This window comes from Columba livia, chromosome 2 (assembly GCF_036013475.1).
Source record: "Columba livia isolate bColLiv1 breed racing homer chromosome 2, bColLiv1.pat.W.v2, whole genome shotgun sequence".
Classification (NCBI taxonomy): Eukaryota; Metazoa; Chordata; class Aves; order Columbiformes; family Columbidae; genus Columba; species Columba livia.
Genome location: NC_088603.1, coordinates 107,222,447 through 107,248,513, shown reverse-complemented (window position 1 = coordinate 107,248,513; position 26,067 = coordinate 107,222,447). Strand labels below are relative to the sequence as shown.

The 26,067-nt window shown below is 41.5% G+C and overlaps 1 protein-coding gene across 2 annotated transcripts; it reads left to right on the top strand.

The window, feature by feature from the left end:
• Positions 1-6,274: 6,274 nt before the first annotated feature.
• CIDEA (cell death inducing DFFA like effector a) lies at positions 6,275-17,552 on the top strand. 2 transcript variants are annotated; one of them, XM_065053103.1, is made up of 6 exons: positions 6,275-6,432; positions 10,557-10,713; positions 11,019-11,165; positions 13,349-13,530; positions 16,717-16,874; positions 17,311-17,552. In XM_065053103.1, the coding sequence occupies exons 1-5, from the start codon at positions 6,395-6,397 to the stop codon at positions 16,847-16,849; spliced, it is 657 nt and encodes a 218-aa protein (XP_064909175.1). In that variant the 5' UTR covers positions 6,275-6,394; the 3' UTR covers positions 16,850-16,874; positions 17,311-17,552. The 2 variants fall into 2 exon arrangements, with proteins under 2 accessions (XP_064909175.1, XP_064909176.1); XM_065053104.1 differs by lacking the exon at positions 6,275-6,432 and adding an exon at positions 6,499-6,519.
• The last annotated feature ends 8,515 nt before the right edge of the window (positions 17,553-26,067 follow it).

The following is a 26,067-nucleotide window of genomic DNA, read 5'->3' as shown; positions in this document are numbered from 1 at the left end:
TAGTTATAATTTTCTCAGCACACTACGCTTTGCAGATAAAACAAAGATTTGGTATAACTTTACAGGAGTTGAGTGCCATTTCAGAAGAGATAAATTTGTATGACATGCATGTCCAAAGCTGACAAAACAATGATAAAAGTATTTAACATTGGTGACTCATGCAGAAGAAGCCCATGATTTCTGCTGCATGAACATAGCCTTAACCATGTTTTTGAACCTCATGGAAGCCAGCAGAATGACAGGCAACCAGACTCACATCTGCTCTTTGACCCTAAAGTTACTCCACAATAAGGTGTCACAGGAACAGAGTCATTCTCAGTTGCTCATCATGGGAACATGGGTGAATGTTACAGTGGATATTCCAGCACTGCATGTGTTTAAGAGCTCTCTTATCAGGTAGTAGTAACATGTTCCTAGTATCCCTCAGAAAGAGAATGGCTCAAGTGTGACCATGAGATAAGACTGGCAGCCCCGTATCCTCCTCAACATGTTCCGCTCACTTCATTCCAGAAACTAAGCAAGACTAGGCCAGGTGCTACTTGTATGGTAGACCACCAAGAACACACGCCCATCTGGAGCAAAGTGATAAACGGCATGATTTCTCAAGAATCATCCAGAATTACTGTGAATACTCACCTGCTCTAGCCTCACCATAAATGAAAGGGTATAGTAACTTCATGCTTTCAGGTGTCATGACCCACACTCATTGGGTTTGTCAGGCATACTACCCAATGGTCAGAGTCAAAACCAGCAAAGCCAAACCTGAGGGGTTGACAGGCCAGGAGACAGCACATGGGCTGGGGCCAGTGGGGGAGGCACAAACAGAAATCTGAGCTTGTGAGGTGAGAGAGGAGAAAGGCTTTGGAGCTGAGGTGACCAGGGTCAGGAAGCTGCAGTTGAGCAGTGTTGGAAAGCAAGGGGTGAATATTAAGGCTCAGTCATTCAGATCTGGTAACTATTGACCTTATGGCATAAACCTGTTCCCCTCCTTCTGCAGCCTGACCCACCTAAAGGCAGGTCTGAGGGAAACGAGTCCATGTTGGGGTACACCATAGACCAGGCCAATGGCTAACAACTACCCCTGTTCCAAAGGGATTATAAAAGACAACTACACACATATGAAAATAGTCACAGTGTAAAAAAAGACCTGTTGGAGTCTGAAGGCTGACTATGGGTATTTTGGAGGGTTGGGTACAGAGGCAGGCCAGCTCTGGTCAGAAGGGGCATTTAGCTCCTAAGTCAGACTTGGACTGCAAACTAGGTCTGACAGTTGCTTGACTTGGAGGGTTCCTGCAGCTTACCAAGAGCCTTTTTATCCAGAGAGCAAAAGTACCTGAGCAGAATCTGAAAGCAGTAAGTCGTAGCAATATTTTTCTCAGTCTCTTTCAATCTGTGGTCCCTAAAAATTTCCTAGTGAAGCTGCTTTGGAAGTTTTACGTGCACATAGATTACTGTGCAGCACCTATGAATCTATTTCCTATTTGTGCATCCCTTATAAAATGATCAAGCTCAGAGGTCACTGGATCACAGGCTGAAACACGTTTCAAATGCAGTGGGATCCTCAGGAAGATCACCCATTAAGATGTCTGAGTATTATAGCCCTAGTTGTCGTGTTTTGGACAAAACAAAAATACAATAATTGTTATTTTTAATTGAATTTTGAGATTATGCGATGTAAGACACAAACTAGAGATGCTCCTTGTCCAAAAAGATTTTTAAAATTTACTTTTTTAATTAATTAGTGCAGCTACCAAAGAAGCACGAGCTCCCAGTTCAGTTTGGTGGCCAGTAGTTCTGGAGTGTTGCCTGGAGTCTGAAGCTCTTCAAGATCTGCTGTAAAAATCATAACATTGCTGTGCAGCTATGGGACAATCCCACACTTGACAGCCTCCTATTTTGTGGAGAAAATCCTCATAAAACAAAATTTAAAACTTATAAAATAAAAAGTCATCTTTCTTTCTGAATAATATTTTCTTTTCTTCCTGTAGGGAGTATCACTAAACAGTAATAAACTGTACAGATGTTAGAAACAAAAAAAAAATAACAGTGATTTAGTTTTATTTGGAGCTTATACATTTTTGAAATTGCTACTTTTGAAATGTGAAATTAAATATTCCAGTTTATCTTTGGCATGATCAGAATAAACAAATTTTAATTTTCCAGCACATTGTCTTCAATAATGAATCTTATGGGCAAAATTTCTGCTTTTCATTACTCCTGTCATAATGTAGCTCTCAATGCGTCAGCTTTCATCTAAATCCTGCAGTTCATTCACACAGTATTGCAAAGGGGGCAAATGAGGGTGAAGCCTAACTTTCTGATCTTAGTATCTTGTCTAACTATAAAACATCTAAATTTAAATTTGTTTTTGAAGAATTTCACACCACTGAAATACTCTTGGCAGGGTTTTTCTCGTGTATACAGCATGTACCCATCCATCAACACTATCTTGATCTTATTGTTAAAATAATTGAAAACCAAAAAGAACAAAATAACAAAATACCCACCCATGAAATCTCCTAATAGAGAACACTTTTCTTGGCCAGATGGTTCACTGAAGCAAAGGGTTAGTCTTTTCTTCAAACAGGGCTTTCAATATCGGGATCTTTGCTGCCCACAAAACCATTTCCAGTCAGTTACAGAGGATTTTAACTAGAACACAAAAGTGTTCCCATCTTCTTCTGTATAGCCTTGCAGATCAGCAAGATCACCTTTAGGAGGAGCCTTATCCCCTCCTGTACATCTTAGAAAACCACTCAGTAGCTCCTGCAAAGATAGACATTATAAAATATGGTTTCATTAAGAAAGATTCTGGAAAAGATGGAAAATTATAAAAAGCAGCCTCATGAGAACTTTTACTCCATAGTCTTATCTGAAAATAATCAGCCGTATCTAAGCTTTCTGTGACAGATGCTTGTCTAATTTGCTCTTTAAAACTCCCAGTGATGGTGAAGTAGTGGTTAACACAAATATTAAGAATGAACAACCAAATCTTCAACATGAACAGCTTGGCAGAAATAAAGTAGAACCAGAGGCAGGGGAGATAGAGACCTGCTGAATAGTAAAAGCAATTTAGAAACCAAAATAGTTATTTTGAGGACACAGTAAAGAATAGAAAGTCATGTCTCTGTGAAAGGGATAAGAAATAATTAAATCTACTTAGGGGTGGTCACAAGAGTGGTTCTAACAGAAATCAGGATCAGGCTTAGCTGAAAACAGGAAAGGGCAGAAAGGTTGAACTTTGTTGCTAATGCTGCTGTAAGTACACCTGTTTACTTCTTGCACTCTCCTCTTTGGTCCAGGGAGGCAAGGTACAAAAACAGTTGTACTTTGCATTAACTCTGCATTAATCTCACTCATATAGTTTGTCGGAACTCTGAGAAATAGAAGGAATGTCCAAATTGATCCTCGGTGTCCTGATTTGTCCTTTGTGTCACTTAAACGCTGGACCAAGCAATGTCTGTGTCTGAATTTACATCTTCAGTAGGCAGCTGATCCCAGGACCTAACTGTCCCCTTACAGACAAAGTGTTTCTTGATGGACAACTTCATTCTCCTTTCCTACAGGTTAAGTCCCTGTAGGCATCAAGAAAATTGTATTCCATCCTTCTTCACAGAGTTCTGTAAAATCATTGGAGGCTGTGATTCACATTTCCACTCAGTCTTCCTATTTCTCAAACTACACAGCCCATACACCATGTTTTCCAGATCTCTGATCATTCCTGCTTTCCTCTGGGTTTGTTCCAGTTTGTCAATATTGAGGGGTGGCAAGGAAAACCTGGCCTGATACTGCATGCTCACCAATGTGAAGTTGCGTGTAAAACTACTGCAAGTACCTTCTCCTCCCCACTGAATGTGCCACGTGCAGACTTTTTTTTTCACAGCAATACAACCCCTATGAGAAGTAACTTAAGCAAGCTTGTTTAACTTGAACTGCAGTGGACAAGTAACATGTATAGACTCAGTCACTGCACCTCAGCAAAGAGATAGTAAGACAGTAATTTAGTAAGAGGGATTAATACAATTGCTTATTTAACTCCACCTCTAATGATTACTCCCTTCAACATCAGCCACGTACTTTGTCCCCCACATGATTAATGTTTTCAGTGATGACTGAATCAAAACATTGCTAAGTATTCTGGTCTCCTTACCTCAACCTATGGTTCATTTTCCCTTCCTGTAAAAGAGCAGAATGATTCTGCCCTGGTTTTCCTCTTACAGCTAGTGTCCTTATACTGAATGTTATCTTGTCACATCCACATTTAATGAATGAAATCTCACTTTGCCTTGGCCTGCCAGATTTGGCTCATGCTACTGTTTTATACTCTTCCTCAGTAGGTTCTGCACACATCTCATCTATGCACTCTCTTGCCGATGTTCAAAGACACTTCTTTGCTGAGATACCCAGCTCTTACCCATCTGATGGCTTCACTGCTGCTTGCTCAGAAAAAAAAAAGGGAGCATCAGTGCAGTTTGTGAAACTACAGGTAATAACCTCCCGTTCTTACAGATCGGGACAGACCTCACAAGGACCTGTTTTTCCTGTTGCTATTAAGTCAACAGCTGCCTTTACATTAGTTAGTACAACTGTCACGCAAGTTGAAGTACTAATGCCGATGGAGGAGCACGTGCTTGCAAAACACGCTGTCCCTGCCTTAGAGCTGTGGCAGGCCTTGCACTGGGTATGTCACTTCGGGGTCTGCTTGACAGTGGCTGCACTGGTTGGATGTCTCTGCAGGGACCTCTGGGAAGAGGTGTGTGACCAGAGAGGAAGGCTCAGCTTCTGCAGGACCAAAATTTCTGCCTCCTCCAGACATCTGTGTCCCAGCCTGACTGGAAAATCCTTGAGGTTACTGCAATTTCCATATGGTTTCTAAGAGGCACTCTCCCTTCTCTTCTACAGGTGGTGGTACTAAGAGACAAACCATCTGACAAAACATCTCCTTCTCCCCTGTTTTCTCCTTCTACAGCAGGAGAGAGTATATACACAAGTATTTTGACAGTAGGGAAACACTTGATACGAATTCCTTACAAATGTGCCACTTCGCATTAGTAATTTCAGCTGTGGTCCACAATTAACCACAACATAGAAATCCAGGGTAAAACAGGCTAGTTGGAGTCTCATACTCAGAGAACTCTTTACTGTTCTCCATTTCCCACTCTCTGCGACATATTATCAGGGACACATTACAGAACTGTCACAGAATTAAGTGTCATAAAAAACAGGAAAAGAAGGGGTTAACATTTAAGAGTCCCCACACACCTGCAAGTGGCCTGAGGAGGAAGAGATAAAGGTCTAGGCTGTCTCACAGTGGAAAGTCTGTTGGTCTAAGCTTTGCTCTGGGGAAGGGAGCTATTTATTCTACCAAACTGGGAAGGAGATGCCATCCAAGAAAACAATTCGCCCTGGACTAAAGGTCAGTGGTTTTCTAGGAGCTGATAAAAACCCCCAAACCAAGGACTGAAGACATCTAGCAGTTGTCAGCCTGCCTGCTAGAGAAGCCTGGAGAGTAAAAAATATGGTGAGTGGCTCTTCTGCCCTAAACAGGTTAGTGTAGGAAAAACAATCCAGGCAACCACCTATTCCTGACCCTGAGGGTAACCTGAGTGCTGATGGTAAGGGATCAGCAGTGACAGGGTTTCCCAGTTCAGGCGCTGGCCTGTGGTCAGGCAGTTGCCTGAAAGGCATGTTCTGAGGCTCCTGGCTCTGCTTTCCCTGTGCAATAGTGCAACAGTGATTGCACAGCCCTGAGAAACAGAACATGGCTTTAAAGCCAAAAAAAATACTGTATTTGTGCCCACAGGCATACATCAAAAGGAAATAACTGCCTTTTTACCTGCTTAGTGTCCAGAAGTCACTGCTCCCTTGCCTGTAGGAATAACACTAAATACCTCTGCTGAAGCTACTGTATATATTAATCCAAGCTGTAAGCTTATTCACAGGCTCTAAAATCAGAAGCTGAGACACTTAATCTGTTAATTTGCTCTAATGCTGAGAGGCTTCAAATGAGATTGGCTTCCACTGTTGCTATATTAGCTGTAACTAGCTAATGTGTAGTAAGTCAGATACACACTAAACAAAACCCTTCTTGCTCCTTTCCCAGGTTAAAGCAAAGCGCACCTGAAGAAATATTCCTTTCCTACGTGGGGCGTCTTGCACCTGTTACTACCTCCCTGCCGTTTGTGCTGCGGACAAGCTTGGAACTTCGCTGGGGCCCAGCACCGCCGTGACAAGCGCCGTGGAGCGGGCTGGCCCCCCAGTCCACCCTCTCTCCCCGCCGGGGCCGCCGCGGGGGAAGGGCCGGGCGGAGGGGCCGTCCCGCCCCGCCGCGGGGAGGAGCTCGGCCGCACCACTTAAGCACGGCGGCCGGCGCTGCCCCGCGGCCGGGCTGGCCATGGAGGCGGCGCGGGAGTACGCGGGCTCGCTGGTGCGGTGAGTGCGGGGACCCTCACCCCTCCGGGCGGCCGCCGCCGCCGCCTTCCTCCCATGCTGATCCCCGCGGTGGTTCGGAGGTTGACGGTGGGTTCGGCTGCTGGGGAATGCTCGGGAGGAGCCGAGTTTGAGTAACTATTTGTCAGCTCCAGCTCCTCGGGAGCAAAGGGCGCTTCCCAAGCACGGTGTGAGGACTAGGCACAGGGGGCGTTGGAGACGGGAGTCAGGTTAAACGTGGTGGACGGTAGGTGGGACAAGCAAGAAGGTGTGCTCTTGCAGCCTTTCGAGCTTCAGATTAAGTACTTCTGAGGGAAGCACAAGTAGGAGATTTGCAGTTTTAAGTCCTTTCTGAGGTGTAATGGCTGGGACGTATTCACCTCTCAACAGTAGTGAAGCTGCTGTCGTGTGTGAAGAGCTTGTACGCCAGGCATGGGGCTTCAGTGTAGTTAGGAGCCACTTAATACTCAGTGAAAACAGGACCACAGCTCCTGGCCTCTGCCTGCATTTTGGTTGTGCTGACCATGTCTGTGAAGTTGTCCATTTGCGTGCAACTCAAAAATGCGTCTAGTTCTAGCTGTGCTTCTGACATCTCTATGGTTCATGTTTTAACAGGGAAATCAAGTCTGCAATCTGGGTGCAACCTACGTCTCCTGACTAATTTCTGACTCTTTTTTTGGCTTTGCTATTACTGCCATTGTCGTTTGTCAGTGAACTTTAACCTAAAAGTCAAACTGTGCTGTGTTCTGAAGCCACTCACGTTGTGCAACGTTGATTTTTCTGAGTGAGGCTGAAGACCATTGCACCACATTCTTAGGCAAACATACGAGGCATATTGCAAACAAAAGACAAAGAGGGAAATATATGTACGGGACACAAGGCAGGCTTTTAATTGCCAGGTGTTTCCCAAAAAAATAATTCATCTGTCCGACCAACCTTGACACTACACTGAATGTGTAGTTATACAAAGCGAGTTTGAAGATCTTTGCTCTTTCCATTATAAATATATTTTTGTGGTTTCCACTGGCTGACATAAGATCTCACTCTCCTTTAGGGAAGAGCTAGGATTTTATCTTTTTGACTTTAAAGAACAGCAGAACAGCAATGGAGTTGTCTATATCTAACCTGTCACTCAACTTTCTAATAAAGCTGACTATGTCTTAGTATGTTTCTTTTCTATCCACTGCTTGTTCCCTGACTTAGCTTGATCAGCTTTTAGTAGGAAATTATTTTTGATAATGCCAATCTAGCAGAGGAATTTCCTGCATCAAAAATCAGTTTGTCTGGTGTCTGCAGCAAAAATTTATCTTTTTAGGAACCCTGAAGGTAGGCTGGCCTGTTTGAGTCTGTAGCCTTTGTGTGTGGGGGAAACAAAGGAAGAGAAACAAGCTTTCAGCAACAGGCCCAGAAGTAGAAGGCTTCACACTCTGTTTATCTGGCTCTTTTTAATCATACTGGCTTTTGCTTTCTAGTTGACTGAAACCTCAGCCTGCACTGGAGCCTAGACTCACTGCTTCATAAGCAGAATTATTTAAAGATGACATTGGTTTATTGAAATGTAGGTGTAGTGGCATCGATGTTAAATAACTCCTTAAGACTTGGACTCCTGTGAAGTAATTGTCTGATGTAGCTGGTGAAAGTCCTGGTTTGTTAATCTGGTTTGTGGTGGGTTTTTTTGTTTGTTTTGGTTTGTTTTTTTCCTCTGACTTTTTACATCTGGTACGACTGGGCAGCAGTGTGACATGAGTGATCTTGAATCCTGACGAAAGTTCTGCTCAGAGCTGCAAAATATGGCTTGTATAGTTGGCAGTGCTAATGCCCGATGTTGAATCCTGTTAGCTTAAGTCCTGCCCATGATCTGTGCCGCTAACGCTTTTCTGTATCAGGATGTATGTTCGGCTTTTTTCCTTATGCTTTGTCTTTTGTCAGTAACAACCTGGCTTAAGTAATGGGAAAGAACTGTTCAACAGGACTGCTATTTTCCGTCCTCACCAGAAAAAAAAAATTTGGCAGTACCATCATGTATACCACTCAAGTAACTATTCTACATGCTAGTTTTCAAATGTGTGAGGGGGAATGGGGCGTAACTAGATCTGAAAGCATTGTCTCTTGAAACCTGACTGTTGCGCCTTCTGACATAAGGGTGCCCTGTGAAGTGATGTCACCAGCCCCAAGATCAATGAGCAAGCTTTATATCTGAGGAGAAGACTTGGGTGATTCAGAATGGGAGCTGCCCACAGACCAGATGGGTGTCTGGGGGACTATTAACTTAGTCAGTGAAGAGATTAGCCAACATGCCCTGTCCTAGCACACTACCCTTCTGTGTAGCTTCAATGCTTTTGCAAGTGCTACTCTGTCACCTCATCCTCCTCCCTGGTCTTGACCCTTCTCCAGGACAAAAGTATTTATTACCTCTTTAATTTGAAACAGTACCTGTCTCCTGAAAAACATACTGACTGCTTAACCTCACCAGCTTTGTTGTGGGGAGGAGATTTCCACCAGCCATGTATGTATACGTGCAAACTGTTGAAAGCCAGGGACCTAATGTTTAGACAACACTACTAAGAAAGTATTAGCTTGAGCTAGAATAAAACTGTTGAACATTCTGCTCCCTTAAAAAAATAGAAGTTCTAACAATGCTGAGGAATTTTTGAGGGAGGTAAACTTTGCTGTACTAAGGAAAGGCAATAGCCCAAAGCCCTGTAGAAGGGCATTTCAGAATGAGAGCAGGAAATGAATTGCCAGCACTCTATCTGGCCAGTCAAAAAAAAACCCACAAAACTTTCTGTGCATCTCAAAAATATTCTTAAAGACCAGATAAGAACTTTGGAAAATAAAGTTATTCTCCCTGGTCAATGTAGACTTGCACAAAAGATGTGACAGGGACAATGAGTAACTTTATACCACTTCATCATTGTTCTAAAAATTCCTGTATTCACTTTCTTGCTGCAGAAAGAGACTGCCGGTTCACTCCCTCCCCCTCTGTGACAGTGTCCAATAATAGATTTTCCTACATAAAGCTGACTTTTTACATCTGTGTGGGAGAACAAAGTGGGGATGCATGCCTTTCCCACCCCTGTGCAATTCAGCATTAAGGAGCAAAAGAGATACCGAGGGTGAAGTCCAGGAATGGGGGAGACAAAATGTTTTCTCCCTTTAAAAGACTTGTCAGAGATCAATCCTTTCCAGGTGTCATGCAGAGGGTGATTTTTGACAAGCTGGATATTGAATTAACCAATGTAATTTGGCAGCAAAAAGCTGTCATGAGATGTAGTTGGGAGCAGGTCTGTGCCTTGGTGTGGGAGTAGGAAGTTAGAGTTATGTGTTTGGTTTACCTAAGGAAACGTAAAGAGTGACTGTTAAAACATGTGACTGCTTAGGAAAATTTACAACCTCTTTCTAAAAGTGTTTGAATTCTTCCAGCCTCTCTGACAGCCTTCTCCAACCCTGCAATTATGTACTTTGATCTTAATTTTCATTTTATTTTATGGCTTTTGATACATTAGGGCACAAATAAGTTTTATTTTTGATTTTTTTCAAAAGTAGATGAGGTTTTGTAAGCTATAGATATTTTTTTACAATGTAAACACCTTGGCTGTTTGGAAATCAAGCATAACTATATTGAAAAGCTCAACTTGCATTCTGGTGCTGGGTGTTTTGGGTATGGATAATGTGTTCAGTCTTCCTAAAGCAAACTCGTATCTTAAATAATTAGTTGAAAGTAGTCTCAGAGTATCTCTCTGAGCATTTATCTTGCAGGTAAAGAGAATGATCTAAGTGGCTGAATGCAGTTAAGACCTGCTGCCTTTCCAATTCAGTGTTAAAACTTGTCAGCCTTGCTGTAATCATGACCTTGACATCAGCTGAGCTAGAGGTGGCCCACATCTGCTTGAAATGTTTTTAATTTTAGAAGTGTATTCAAATGTCACTGGCAAGAGACAGTTCAGAGACAACATGTCTGTAGGGCAATGTAATATTTAGTTTTGAAAGCAAGCTGCACGAGTCTAATGTGACCTGTGAATTACTTGTATAATGTGCTTACGTCACTGAACTCAAAAGTCCTCCTCCTTCTCATGGTACTTGAAGTGACTATTTTTATAACTACACTAAATTTCTATTTGTCTTAGATCTTTGGTATCCATGGGAGCATCTGTAGGAGCGGTAACAAAACAGACCCTGTTCCCTCCTCTCATGCCTGCAGGGCGACCTTTCCGTGTGTCGAATGCCTCCCGAAGCAGCCGGAAAGGAATTGTTGCAAGCAGTCTGCAAGAGCTCATCAGCAAGGTAGAGCAAATGTTCCCGCTTGGGCTGAAACTTACAGTGAAGTACAGTATCCCAGAAAGGCAACCCACACACTCGTGTTCTTCTAAAAATCGTTACTGGGGAAGTTTAGGAGAATATGGCAGGATCAGCAAATCTTAATATGAAATCATGTCATTATTTAGGTTGGACAAGACCTTTAACATCGAGTCCAGCTGCAAACCAAACACTGCCAAGTCCACCACTAAACCATGTTGCTAAGTGCCACATCTATACATCTTGGATGACAGACCCCCTTTCGAATGCTAAAATTTACTGGGTTTTTGCAGACTTTAGATGCCTTCCTTATATCTGCTGGAATAGTTACTCTGGTTTTGGAGGAAGATGGCACAATTGTGGATACAGAAGAGTTCTTCCAGTCCCTGGATGATAATACGCACTTCATGGTTCTAGAAAAAGGACAGAAATGGACACAAGTAAGTGTTGACCTGCTCTCTGTCACTTAAATATAAGTGGATGAAAGAATGTTTATGGCTGCTAAAATTGTTGGAAAGGAGAGAGATGAGAAAAAAAACTTCCACTAAAGAAGGCAAGGTATAAACTCTTTGAGCATCCTGGATGACAGATCAAGTTTGTTTTTTGGTTGGTTTGTTTCTTCTGTCCCTTGCTTGAACATAGAACTCTTGGCAAAGATCTGCCAAGAACTGAAATGAAACATTACAACTGAAAAGAATTATAGGGGAAATCTCCTGCTTTTGGGGATCCTCAGAAGTAACTTTATTCTTGAGCCTTTTTGTAACATAAAGAAAACCAGGACTGTAACTGCATGAAGTTAAAAATACGATGTCTTTAAAGGTTAGCTTTAGAAAGGAAAAAAATTCCCAAAGGTAAAAAAAGTTTTGTCTTGTGAGTGCAGTAATGATTTAGTGAAGGTTAGAAAAATGCCTGTGTTTAATCTAGCAAACAGCTAAAAGTTATCATCAAAACCCACTGTTAGCCTACATGCTTCAAGATATTTTAAAAACTGTTATAATCAGCTTGCTTTAGCCTTCTGTTCATGTCAACACAGTGTCCGACTTGTGGTTTTGTGGGGCGATAGTCATCTGCACGTTAATGAGATAAACTCCCAATTGTCTCTCTGTTAAGTGGTTGTTGCTAGAAAGGTAGCATCAAAATTTCTTCTACTGGGGCAAAGCTAGCTGAGGAGCTGTAAACAGACCTATGATTTGTCTGCTTGTACACAGGTGGCTCAATTGTGTGGCCCTGTTTTCTCAGTCTCCTATTGCAGTGTGGGCAGTTTGTACATTTTTCCCCGAGATACCTCACTGGCTTATCAACCTGCTGCATCTAGGCCATGAGCTCCAAGAGCAGAAAAGAAGTTGGAGCCAGGGCATGACTCCACCTTGCTCCTTCCCTCTTTGCCCTGTGTCCTGTCTGGCATGGAGCAGAACAAGTTTGAATGCTGTCCCACTTCAGGACATCCTGAATGACAGGAGGACTACTGCAGCTTCACAAATCATCTAGAGGGTAGCACAAACTCTGTCATGCTTTATCCAGATATTCTGGGTGCTAGTGGGGGATACGCTACCAAGAATACCAACGGCTTCTACATATCCAAAACTTTTGTTAGTGGGGAGCCCTGTTGCTAGAGCTTTGAGGCTGTTGAAGTAAAGCAGGCATAAAATTGCTGGCTAATTATATACTACAGTGTTTAACTTGGTTTGACTTATCACAGTGCTGTCTGAGTGCTGGGGTAACAAGTACAAAAAGGCCCAGTCTTACACAACTTTATTGCTTCATTCAGTATGCAAAAAACAGCCTGGCAGCTGCCAAGTCAGTAACCTTGAGCGGGATGTGCTGAGCGGAGTATCTAGTGTTTCCACTAGGTGTCTCTGTAAATATGGGTCTGCTCTACTATTTTCTTATTTTTCTTGAAGCAAGCATGGTGAAAGCATAATTGTCAGCCCTGAAGCTGACAAAGGCTGCTCTCAATAAAGAAGGCCGGATTTAAGGTGGAAGATGACTTTCCATGCTTTTCCTCCTTTTCCTCTTAAAAACCTCAAACCCTAGGCCTAATCAGTAGTGGCTCCCACCTCATATTACTTTTTTAGCAGGAGGAGAAAGAGAGGTGTTATGAGCCAGGATGTGAAATGACTTTTCACAGATGTCATCTTTGCAGCCCTCTCTAAGAGTGCTTATCAGTATTGTGGTTCTTCCTAAACAGAATAACCTAATGTCATCCTGGTAATTTGGTGGCCTACTTTGGTGTTGACTGTGCTGCCCCAGGTAGCAGCTGGAACATATCGGGATAATTAAGTAATGACGCTGTGCTCTGGCATTACCAGTGGTTTCAGTATACCCTGAAGAAGCAGCCATATTATAAGAAATAAATATTCAATGGGTACTACATCACTCTAGAACTTCTGTGTCTGTTTGGAATACCTTCAGGCTCCTGGTCAGGACTTTTACAAAATTATGTGAGCCAGGGTCTTGCTTTTCTGTGTGTGAGTGCTTTTAATTCTATTTTAGAGTTGATTGAGAACTAGCCCAAAGACTGGAATAAGCAAGCTGTTTCTGAAAAGCTGCACTGTTAACAATTGTCTTGCTGTATTTTCCTGGCTTATAGTACAAATTGCCTCTTTCTCTCTTTTTAAATTAGACACGAAATGGAGTCACCACCCTGAGACAAAAGAAGAAAATGGGAGTAGCTAACATCACATTTGATTTGTACAAGCTGAACCCTAAGGATTTTATTGGCTGCTTAAACATCAAGGCAACCTTCTATGAGATCTACTCTGTCTCATATGACATCAAATGTATGGGAGCGAAAAGTGTATTGCGGTAAGCATATTTCCACTACTGGTGAGGCGTATGCATTAATGTAAAATCGGTGTTTGCTTATTGTTTCCGTGAAGCAGGTGTGTTTATAAATTTAGTATTTTTATTCTTACATACTGGCCAATGTACAGAATCCCCAGATTTCTTTGACTTGTTTGAAGAATGCAGGAGGCTGAGGAAGAAGCAAAATACTCTTTGAAGAGGGGCCTTCAAGGGAATGAAATGAGAGAGGAATTTGAGATCTGATGGCAGAGGTCTTAAAGCTTGTCCAGACTTGGCAATCACTGGTTGCCAAATTCATCACCCGAGCTACACAGAAGAGATATGACACTGTCTACTGTCTTAATGTGAATTTATAATCTGTAGTAAGATTGTGTAATGTCACTCTTAAAACCAAGTGGTCTCTAAGCAAACTAATGGAGCCTAACAAGAACCACTGTTCCATGCGGGACCAATCTGTAGTGGGTTGTGAGTTTGGTAGAACTGGCTGTTGTGAAATGCTGTCTTATGCAGGAGCAAAAAGTTGTTGAGTCTCCTTCTCTGGAACCTGCTTTAGGTCAACCTGCTTTAGCAGGTGGGTTAGACTAGATGATCTCCAGAGGTCCCTTCCAACCCCAACCATTCTGTGATTCATTTGTGAAAATAATACCTGTCCTCTCTGCTGCATTCATGTGTTGAAAGTCTGTATCTTGTCAAAACTAGCTGTGTCCTGCCCTGATTGAAGAAAACTTTCGAGTTCAGACTCCTTCACAAAGGTGCCCTATTTAACAGCTGTTTAAGCTGCAGCCCCGAATTTCTCTACCTGACCTTTCAAATTCTGGTTGAGAATCTGGTTGAGAGGTAGTGGAGAGTTGATGCATTTTATTACTTGAGGACCAGATCTGCTCTATACAAGACAGATGTATCAGCCTGTTAGGTTTTCACTTTCCCTGCACAACAAGTAGTCTCTAGTTTGAAGTGTTCGAACAGTCCGTCCTCTCATGATGCAGCTATTAAGAATTGTAATGCTAAATTTGTTCCCTGTTTTTCTGTCTGACCTCTCCCACCCTACTTAGGTGGTCCCTTGCTTAATCTTTTAGGCTACAGCTGATGTGACTGTAGATGAGACCCATCTCTACAGTGAGTCTCCAGCTATATGCTATGCCCTCCTGTAGCGCTGGCTTCATTAGGGTTCCTTCAAAGCAAAGGGTTACCCTTGAACAGCTGTGCTCCTCCAGTTCCTATGTTTGTCAAGTCTCTTGAGCCAGAACAAACTCTGATTTCTGGCTATCTGCTATGGAGATGAGTATCAGCACTGGAACTTGCACTGTTACAGAGAATTTGAAGTGACAGTTCTGCCTCCCTGCCAACACAGGGCAGCTGGTCAGAAAGAAGTGATACTGACAGACAGCTGAAGTAGCTGTGGAGTTCTGGAAGCGCTGTTATGTTACGGAGTTGAGATGTGAGGGAAGCGCCAGTGTCAGGGTGGGAAAATAGTCCACTAGCAAAGAACAGGGGTGACAGAAGAGACAACTGTGGATACTCTTGAACACAATAGTGAGATGGCATGTCTCAACTTGCTATTGAAATTGAAGACAGATGATGTTTGGTTCTTGGCGTTGCCCCTCTGCTAATGAGATCCAAATTACTAACTCTGATGCCCTCTCCCTGAGCCCACCTGCGGAGTGTGAAGGGAAAGGACTTTAAAATGCTGCAGTTGTTCATTGGGGAAAGGGGCTCAGAGCCTGCCAGATCTGATTAGTGCATTTCCCCTAGCAGTTTCTCCCTGTAGTGTCCAACTGAAGGATCAAATGTCCGGTTCAACAAATAACTTCCTCTGTGGCTTAAGTGACAACTGCACTTGTGTGCAAGTGACACACTGCAGCTGCTCAAAAACTCAGTACCAGGTGCAGCTTTCTTTACAACTGTAAAGCTCCTTGGTCTTGTACTATATGGTGGAAGGAAGGACATACTGAAATGGTGTACATGAGGGAAGCATGAACAAGGAGTACAGTGGGTTTTTTTGTTTGTTTGTTTGTTTTTAAGGCTTCCCAGGCTCTCTAAGTACGGGATACTCTACTCTATTGAAGCATTGGATTTTCACTGCAAACTTTCTTCATCACCGTGGAAAAAATGAATTTTTAGGAAAAAGACTTTGCCTTCTCTGCTAGAGCTCAAAGGAGAAGTGAATAGCAGCATAGGTTTCACAGCTGTGTATTTTCTCAGACAAATTCAGAAAATCTTCCCCCTTTTTTGCAGAAGAGGGAAGCTGGTCTGGTTTCTGCATCCTCAGAAAGGGATGCATTTCCAGTTTTGGAATTGTTCCAGTTCTTGTGTACCACATCCCCAATGCCTCAGCTTCACACTTGTGAGGGCCTACTTAACTTTCAGGGGATGAGGCTTGAACATGGCTCTTAGTACTGATGTCCCCATTGTTTTGTGGAGAATAGAAGGAAGATGCAGCTATAACTAAGTTGAATAAATGACCATTTATGATGATCTCTATTCTCTTGCAATCCTGTGGTGGCCTACAATTTATATTGTAAACCTCTGATGCTTATTTGATCTTAGTTTAGGGATCTGTACTGGTTCTCAGACAGTATTATGTATTTGAACACTGATACTTATTAAATCTTTACAAAATAGAATAGTTGTGAACTGAGAATTCTTAAGGTTTGCAGCTTAGACAACATTAATTTGCCTGGCTTCACTCATTTTGTTGTTGGGCATCCACTGTAATGTGATTGCTCAGCTTCAGATCTAATTAAGTTTGATCTGCAGCTTAGAGATACACACAGTGTTGTATTAGTCAATGGCCTAAAGGTGAGATGCAAGATGGATTCACACTGCAGGAATGCTGCTGGGCTCCCAGGCAAAGTTGTTTTCAGTGGTGCTCTAGTAGTTTGTGATGGCTTTGCAAAACACCTGTAAATGTCTAATGGGATGACTGCCTGCTTTCTTAAATGTTTTTTTCTGCTTCTGCCAACATGTCAATAGTTTTCTGTTAATCAATGGCCACATAAGTGTTTTTTCTGAAGAAGATACAAAAAAGACAAGCTTATCAGAAGTGAGGAGAAATTAGAGTTTTTAAATGTATCTACCTAAATCATCCTAAAGGTGGTGTGGGTGGGGAGAAAGGAGTGATGCCATTCTGCTGGTGATTAAGAAAAAACAAAACATATTTTCTTCTATAATTAACTTTTCTTCTAGGAAGATACTTCAGCTAATGTCCCATGCAGCACAAATAATCGGACAATTTCTTCTCTATACTGGAACGTATATGTTGCAGTTGATGGGTGAATATGATGAAGACGTCCCATGTAGAAGATCAAGGCGGGAGTAGTCAGCACAGCTACACTTCTGATATCGAATCCTTTTGCTTAAAGACATTCTCTTGCCCAGTTTTGATTGTAATGATGTTATGGTAGGGGGATGTCCACTGATGTGAACTGACATTTTTCACACTTGGGAATGCTTGTAAGCCTTAGTCATAAAATAAGTGTTTGGTGTTCACAGGCAAAAGCAGCAAAAGGATGGGTGCCTCATGTCTGAGAATGGAGCAAAAGGAGAGAGGGCAGGTTTTTGCCTCAGCAAAAGTATACTTGGAAACTTGCTTGCTTTGTAACCAGTGGGATCAAAGCATAGTTGGTTTTTGGTTTGGTTTTGTTGGTTTTTTTTTTTCCTGGTTTTTGTTAGTTTTCATGGCTGTCTGTTTGCCTTGTGAACAGACTGGGCTGTAAGGTGGTGGCAGGGGGTCTGTGTGTGTTTTTGTTTTGTTTTAATCCTTAACAGTTTTGGTATTAGTGCCCAACTGGCATTGAGGTACAAAAGTGTGAAGTGTACTTCTTTACTCCTTCTGACAATGGAACTACACAATACAGCTGAATCCTGATTCTCTCATTAAGTCTGATTTGAAGAAAGTGCAACTAAACAGAAGCTTAATATTTAGCCTTATTTCCCTTAAAACAAAGAAAAACCTTTCATTATGACTCATTATATTACTATAGCTCATACCAGTTGAAGAAGCTGATGTATTTCTTTTATGAGTCTGATGTCTATTTCTTCCTGAAGTGTTGAATAATTTACCGTAGTTTCATGAATGCAGCTTACAAGCAACCTGCTGAAGCTTGGTTCAGGGGTTAAATGATCACTTATGTAGTTTCTAATGTTCATTTACAAGATGACACTACATTCCAAGTTGTACTTGAGGCACATGTAAGAGATGCTGGATTTTTATGCCCCTGTGTTCAGGGGAGAGCAGCAGGACACTATCTAGTCTTGTGTAACATGCATATGCTCTTAACTGGATATTTTGGGGTTTATAGTTTCTCAAGACAAGCTGTATTAAAGGACAAAATTTTTAATCCTTAGGTAAAATTGTTCTTAATGTTTTCTACAGTTTAGTGAGCTGGCTAGCATGACCAGCTTCCCACAAGCTTTTCCTCAACAGTGTTGAAAACTGGAAAACAAGCAGTGTTAGGTGCCCTGTATTAAAATACAAACTTCCATTGGTGAAGGGAAAAAGCCCAACTTTGGTTGTTCATAGGTGTGGCTTTTAAGGTTTTCATTTGCTCACTCATGAATAATTTTAGTAAGTTGTTATATTCTTGCTTAGGACTGAAAGCTGGTAAGGAGACAGTGGATACAGTTAAATATGTCTGACCTGACAGCAGGTGCCACCTAGGAAGAGAAGCTCTGGTGACAGAGTGAACAAGTGGGGCAGGAGAAGAAAGCAGTGGGGGTGAAAGGGAAAGGAAAGGGAAAGGGAAAAGACCAGTGTGGACCCTGCATTGCCTGCCATGTCTCTGCTGAGACAGGGATCCATTAACTGCGCTCATCAGTTGGGGGAAAACCTAATCTAAAAGAGGAGCAGGTGGACTGCAAAGACCAAGACCAAGCATCTTGGTTGAATGGATCTATTCTGATCTGTCAGCTGGGTCTGTGTCATGTCAAATGTCACTAATATGTGGGAATATTGCTCTCACTTTAATCTGCAAATTTCACCTTCATATGCTTATTTTTGCCTTCCCTTCATGGATGTGAGTTAGCCAGCTGGAACCGCATCTTTCAAATCACTATTGTGATGAAAAGCAGCCTAAATCTAAGTGTTAAAGGGACTGATTTGGCAAGTTTGGCAGGTGTCTGCCTGTCTCTTCAGTAATGGTATTGCAAATAAGTAGACAGCTAAGAAAAACCTTGATTTCAGTTGTTTTGCATCTACTGAGTGTTGTCTGGAGCAGTGTGCCCTCTTCCAGCAACGGGGAGGACTGATTCTTTCCTAATTTCTCACAGGGAAGAATGTCTGTAGCTTACAGCACTGTCAGGTTTCCTACAAAAGAAAACAATAAACTATTCTGTGAGTAATGAGAAAGAGGTTATATTAAAATGGAAGCTGTATACTTAATGTGTTGTTCTTAACACCCTTCCCTCCTATCCCCCCCAAATGATTGTTGCTGTGATAACTGTTGGCCGAAGTCTTTCTACCCCTACCAAAGAATTGCATTTAACCAATGCAGTGCAATGACTTTGTCGGTAATTCTTTCAGCTTTTAAGGACCATTTATTCAATTAAAAAAAGCACACATCTTGAAAGCAAACTCTGTGTAATGATCCTAAGAATATTTATGTTGCTAATGGTGGGAGCACAAACATTTAAAAAAAACACAGCAACTTGCGTAGCACAATATTGCTTTGTGTGAATTGCTTCTTCGACATCTGTAATAAAAAAGCTTTTGCAAGTCTGAACTGTGCAGATCTCAAATTCCAGCCTTCTGTAGCTAGAGGCAATTGTTACAGAACTAACACTCCAGAGGTTCCAATGGCACTGTCTGAGAACCTAATGTGATCTAAAATGTTAACTCAGTATGAATTTGCAACATTTTGAAGCAGCTGCTGCTTTGACAGCTTAACACTTAAAACTTGAGCTGCTGAAGGTCATGTGAGCTGCAAAGTCTCAATCTCGGAACATCTCCCTCTAATTCAAAATGCAAACAGCTGAACAAAGTAACTCAGCTTTGATATTTTCTCAAAATGGAAGATGTGTCTTGCAAGTTGTGTCTGAAACTGTTTCTTTGCTTCTGAATCTTGTTTTGCCACAGGCTTGGTATTTGGGGGATGATATTTGCTACTGTAGCAACTGCTTTCCAGAGATAAAGTTTTGGCTTTGGGTCAAACTGGAGGAGTTTGTCGTTCTCTAGGTTGGAACCAGTTTGGGTTATTTGTTTTACAGAATGCTTAGAAGGCATAGCTTTCGCTTCACCTATGTGTGGTACACAGCAAAGAACTACTTCAGCATTATCTACCTTTCAAAAAGTTATATACAAGTTGTGTACAGTATTTAGCAAGAGACAGGAAAACTAAAAGCACAGGCTTTTCACTACAGGTATCTAGAGAAGAAGCTAGCTTTCCCACTTGACACTTTTAGCTTTAACTTTTTCCCATGAACTGGGTTAATCTGCGATCGTTACTGTTGCAGGCGAGGCTGGTGGCAGTGTCATGTGGAAGGTGTGAAATGTGTTTACTGCCTCCTTGCTTGCACTGGCCCTTTTTGCCTGTTGCTTTGCATCACTTGCTAACAATGTACCAAGTCATACTCTCTAGTTACCAAAAAAGGAATTTTCACTGAAGTACTCGAACTTGTTGACTCAGACACTGTTCATGTTCTGCAGGCAAAACAAAGTTGCTCTCTTCATGACTGGAATGAAGAATCTAGTAGCTTTTTGTGTGTGTAATTTATCACTACTTCATTTCCTTCCTTTCATAAACCCATGAAGTTGTTGCTTTCTTCCACCTTCCTATTCTTTCAGGAGAAACAGGGTTACAAGAGGAAAAGGCAAGGTCTAAATTCCTTAGATAATTTAGAATATGCTCTAGGAAACATCCTGAATCCCTTCCCTACAGAGAAGGGCAAATAAAGGAAAAACAGGGTTTTTGAGCTGGAATTTTTTCTTAGTACTGTGAGAAGATAGGTAGGTGCTAACAATTTAGGAAATGTTGGTAAGACTAAATATTAACTGTGAAGTTAACTATATGTGATCTTTTGTAACTGACTAGAATTATAACTAAATCATTTCAGCATGCCTCTTCCTGAGATAGCACTTGAACTAAAGGCACAAGCTTCTTTAATGAAAACCAAAGTAAAAAAGTATATTTTTTACTTGACGCCTCAAGTTTTACTGGAGGTATTAATGTGATTAACATATCACTTCAGTTATGTATTAATAAGTATCCTTTTGGGTTTACAGGTTATCACTGCTTTCTCTACCTTACCTTGTCGTGTATGCAGTTAAGATATTTATAAACTTGAGGATCACTGTTTTGCTAAGGGTGGAAATAGTATTTTACCACTTCACAATTTTCAAGCTCAGTAGTTTAACTTGCTATCACAATTGAGGCAGGTGAGAATTATGTGTCAGTGTGGTGCCAATTTTAAGGAACACTGTCCATGAATGAATAAAATCAGATGGTGGCTTTGGATGTTGTCTCTATTAATTTCTAGAATAACTTATTCCTGAAATAATCATGAATGTTAATGGATCTGTGGTCTGGCACAGACAGTTTCTAAATGCTGGACTGTGGCAGTGAAGTAACTGGATACTGTTATGTGGCTCTGAACTCTTAACTCTTTACTGCTGACTCGCTTTCTGGCCTCAAAGAAGCTGTGCAAACTGTGTTTCATTTAATGCAAAAGGAATGTCTTCCTCCATCTTTTACCAAAGCTGGAGAAGACTACAAGCTACTGATTACAGGAGACAGAAGGCTTCAGCATTCTTTGTTTTTCACAAAATACTGTAAGGATCAAGGACCTCTTTTTATAATGCCTCATGAAAACTCCCTGTAGTCATTTACCTACAGATACAATAGTACACATTTGACTGCAGAAAAATATGAATTTAATTTAGTCAAAGATAGATTTGTCTGGTTTGGAATTAACTTAGTCTTCAGGAGGAACAGCATGCAAGTATGATCAGTCTAGCATGTTTCCATCTAATAAGTACAGTTTTGCCAAGCTTGATTATTGAGCAGTTCTCCTCTTGTGGGAGAACCTCGGTCTGATTTCTTGCAGTGGAAAAGCACAAAATAGCGCTGTATTTAGCTTACTGGTAAGGTGGTGGTAGTGGCAGGTGAAGGGGTGCTATGGGGATGGCCTCAGTGAGTAGAGACTGGGGTTGCCTCTGCATGGTTCAGAGCTGCTTCCAGCTGGCTCCAAAATGGACCCACCATTGCTCAAAGCTGAGCCCTTCAACCAAGTTTGTGGTGCCTCTGTGTGGTAAGGGATAAAAAATGCTGTGCAGCAGCTGTGAGAGAGGACTGAGTAAAATGGGGGAAAAACAGCCCTGGAGACACAAAGGTCAGAAAGAAGGGGGAGGGGGTGCTCCAAGTGCCAGAGCAGAGATTCCCATAGAGCTTCTTGTGAAGACCATGGTGAAGAAAGTTGTGCCCCTGCAACTCGTGGAGGACCGCACCAGAGAAGATATCCACGCTGCAACCCATGGAGGCCCCATGCTACAGCAGGTAGCTGTGTCTTGAAGGAAGCTGCAGCCAGCAGAGACCCCATGCACAAACAGGTTCCTGTCAAGAGAGGAGCCCAGGCTGGAGCAGGTTTGCTGGCAGGACTTGTGACCCCACAGGAGATTCATGTTGGAGCAGTCTGTTCCTGAAGAACTGTACCCTGTGGAAGGGCCCCATGCCGGAGCAGAGGAAAAATGTGGAAAGGAAGGAGTAGTAGAGAGGAACTGTTGTAGTCTGACCATGACCCCTGTTCCCCTGTGCCACTTGGGGCCAGGGAGCGGCGGTGGAGGAGTTTGGAACAAAGTTGAGCTTGAGAAGGAGGAGAGATGGGGGAAAGGTGTTTTTAGTTTTATCCTTGTTTCTCATCATCCTTCTCTATTTTTTAATTTACAATAAATTAATTTAATCTTCCTTGAGTCTAATCTGGTTTACTGGTGTTGGTAATTGGTGAGGGATCTTTATCTTGACCCACAAGTTTTTTCCCCATGTCCTGTTGAGGGTGTGGAGTGAGAGATTGGTTTGGTGGGTACCTGGCAGCCAGCCAAGGTTAACCCATGACAAGCATAAAACACTGAAAGTAAAAATAAGCAAGAAGACAGCTGTCTGTGCTATAGGTGACCAGTAAAATTGGAAACAAACAAACAAATCTGAGTGTTTTCTGAATGGCTTTTCACAGCTGTGTTTGCAGAGACTACATCCAGTCATACACAGACAGGATTATTATTTTCAGTTGTCATGGTACAAACTATTTACTAACCTCAATCTCAAGTATGTCTTTTCTAAGGTTATGCATCTGTTTGAATTCATTTGTAGTAGGCCCTATTCCTAATGTATTCTTGGTTTGGAATATTTATTAATAAATATTAATTATCACTTGAAAGAACATTGAAATAGTACTGCTAGTTGTTTTATGAAAAAGCTAATGAAATTTAACTCTAGAAATACAGTATGTCTTTATAGACTCCAGAATCCAGATAGTGCATTCTATGCAATTTCAACATAAAAAAGTTGATTGATCATCAGTTTTTCTAAAAAGACTGCTTTAATAATCAGCATGCATTATGTAAAGATTGTGTTTGGGTTCTTGTTAAAGTAATGTAACTATTGTCAAAGGTTGGTTGTGAAACTGTTGTGTTTAAAAAAAAAAAAAAAAAAAAAAAAAAGCTTAGATCCTCAAAGACCAACTATATTTAAGAAAACAGTAGCTTAATGATGTGGGTAGTCAGTCTATTATAGACCCAGAGAAATGTCAGACATCGAAGTCCTTTAAAGTCTTAAAGTTAGGTATAATTATTTCTGACACATTTTATAATTACATTGTGAAGTCCATTATCCTTTATGTTAAAAGCACATCTAATTACAAAGCATCTTCCCTTGCATAGGTATGTGACTTGGTTTGCTGCTGCTCTTGATGAAGTCGTGGTTTCAAATGCTCTTCCTCCATCTCAAAAATAGGGAAAGAATAAACAAGAAAACAATAAATAATCTTATTTAGGTGTAAGGACTACTGATTTATTATTTGAGCTAGAGAAACTGAAGTCTACTGTGCTCTCTGTTTTGTTCCTGCAAGGTTAAAGTGCAAATGGCATTATTTCAGTGAGCCCTGTACCAAATGTGCTTAATTCAGGTGCTCTCCCAGCTGCATCTGTCCTGCTTTCTTGCCCATTTAGGGAAGTTGCCTAGAGAATCCACCTATTTAAAGGCTTGAATATTGTTCTAATCTGCACTCAACTCTCTGAGTGATCATGCTTTCCAAATAAAAGTCACTGCCTTCCAGAATAACTGATGTGTTTTCAGAGACAATCGATTATTCAACAATAAACCCATTTTATCTGAAATCACAAATTACTAAATAGTTGCTGAAAATAGCTAGCTATTCCAGTCACCTGGAAAAGCCATTTCATCTTTCGATGGGATCATCAAGCTGGTTTTCCTCATAATTATAAGTATTTGCTGCAAACTCCATGGAGATCAGAATTTCATGTAGATAAATACAGCTTCACCTGTGTTACCACTGAATTCAGTAAACAATTATCTCAGTTTCTCCTAGTCTTACCTGGCCCTGACATGCTACAGTGTTTAGTTTTCACAAGAGTTATGAACAGTGAAAACGAAGCAGGTTTTATTACTAGTAGCACCAGCAATGACTAAAGGCAGTAGCGATCTAATGGATAAAAGTCACCTTTGTTTCCATTACTTGTACCTCTCCAAAGAGTTGGTTGTGGGTTTTTATATTTTCTTTTCTTTTTTTTTTTTTTTTTTCTGTGGTGTTTTGGTTTTGTGTGTTTTGGGGTTCTTTTGTGTTTTGTTGTTGTCGCTGTTTTTTGGTTTGTTTGTTTGTTTTCTTTCCCCAGAAAATTTCAACTGCTACATTCTGGTTTTCTCTTGGAAGTTCCCAGCACTTTTTGCACTGCTCTTGTTTTCTTTCATCTAAATCTTTCTCTCTCTGATGCCATTACTTAGATGTCACCAGCTTCAAGCACTCAGTTCTTTCTTCTGTTTTTCTATACCTTGCTCTGGTGACCCCTTTACACATGCAACCTGTTATGTTGTTCCTTTTGTGGCCTTCCGTCACCTGTTCCAGATTCCCTTTGGACACATTCAAACTAAAAATACTCGAAGACTGAGGAAGTGGGCAGGGCAGGGGGTCAGGTGTTTAAACAAATGTAAATCTTTTTTTAAAAAAGACATTTCTATCTGTCTTGCTCTATCTGTAGTTCATATTAATTTTTTATATAGAACTGGTCAGCCTCTTTGTTTATGCAGCATTTTTAGCATAACTGTCTTCCACACTAACCAAGCTACTGTCCTGAGATAAAAAGCTTTTGACTACTTAGAGCTGCGCCCTATTCCTGACAGATCATACAGGCCACACATAATATAAAGTCCCTATTCAGTAGAGAGACGGGACACCACAATGAAATAGTTTTACACAACAGAGATGTATCTCTCTGCAAATCTGTGCACAGGCAACAACTGCATCTCCACACCCTTCCCACAAAGCAATGGCATTTAATCATGCAGTCAACTTATATTGTAACCCCATATCCTCCTGCATTCTGGTACACTGTTTAACAAACGGACCGTGAAATGGATCATTCACTGTGGGTGGGCAGTGGGTTGAGTCCTGGCCACAGGCCAAACTGACCTCTTACATTCTTAGCATTCATAAGCCTTTAAATCATTAATATGGTAATGCTGCTAATAGGCTGCAGTCCAAGGCAACAGGCACACACCCTCAGTCTCACTGCTACGGAGTAGTTCTCTAAAAGAAAAATTATCAGTTCTCTGTGTGTAAATGCTGTTTTCCCCTCCTAATTCCCAGTCAGTAGCTCTCAGGCTACCCTGCTCAGAGGGGGATGCTTCAGCTGCTTCTGTGCGTTCAGCACCAGACCACATTCCTTCTGTGGCTGTACCCACCCGCCCTTGACAGTGCTGCAGACTGCACTGTTAAAAATAAGCCAGACTTTGTCCAGCCGTAGCTTCTGCTGTGCAGTTTGTCCTGGGGCTGATGGACTTGCAAGGAATGGTGTTTTTCTCCTTACAAATGTAACCTGAGAGAATAATTTACAAAGCAGGCTAGAAGCAGTATGCTGATTTGGTTTGGACATGTGTGGCAGATGAGCAGGATCTATGCTGGTGAGGGAAGCAGGTCAGACTGGAGCCACTCACCACCTGAGAAAAAGGGTAAGGAGGAAAACCATGACTCACTTGTGAAATCCAAGACCTAACTGGAGCAATTTATAATTGATTTTAGCTACAAAATTACTCTTTTAAAATAAACGTTTCTCACAGTGAGATGAATCATTTTACTTGGAAACCCATGCATTTGATCTCAAATATATGCTTGGCTTAGTAAGTGTTAAATAACTGACAGTCTAGACAGGACTCCAGTCCTTCATCTTAGAGGTCTATTGCTTTGTCTTTTTTTCTCAGAGAATAAAACCATGAAAAATTATTTGTGTAATGCAACCTACACCTGCCCTTTCCCCCCTTCCCCTTGCACACGCTGCTGTACAGAGCTCTACTGCCAAGCATTGCAAGGTGTTTT

What these genes read in the sequence shown, in the direction of transcription:
- CIDEA (XM_065053103.1), top strand. Translation starts at nt 6,395, where the DNA reads ATGGAGGCGGCGCGGGAGTACGCGGGCTCGCTGGTGCG. An exon ending in TACGCGGGCTCGCTGGTGCG is followed by an intron (nt 6,433 to 10,556) that starts GTGAGTGCGGGG and finishes TATTTGTCTTAG; the next exon opens with ATCTTTGGTATCCATGGGAG. An exon ending in GGAGCGAAAAGTGTATTGCG is followed by an intron (nt 13,531 to 16,716) that starts GTAAGCATATTT and finishes CTTTTCTTCTAG; the next exon opens with GAAGATACTTCAGCTAATGT.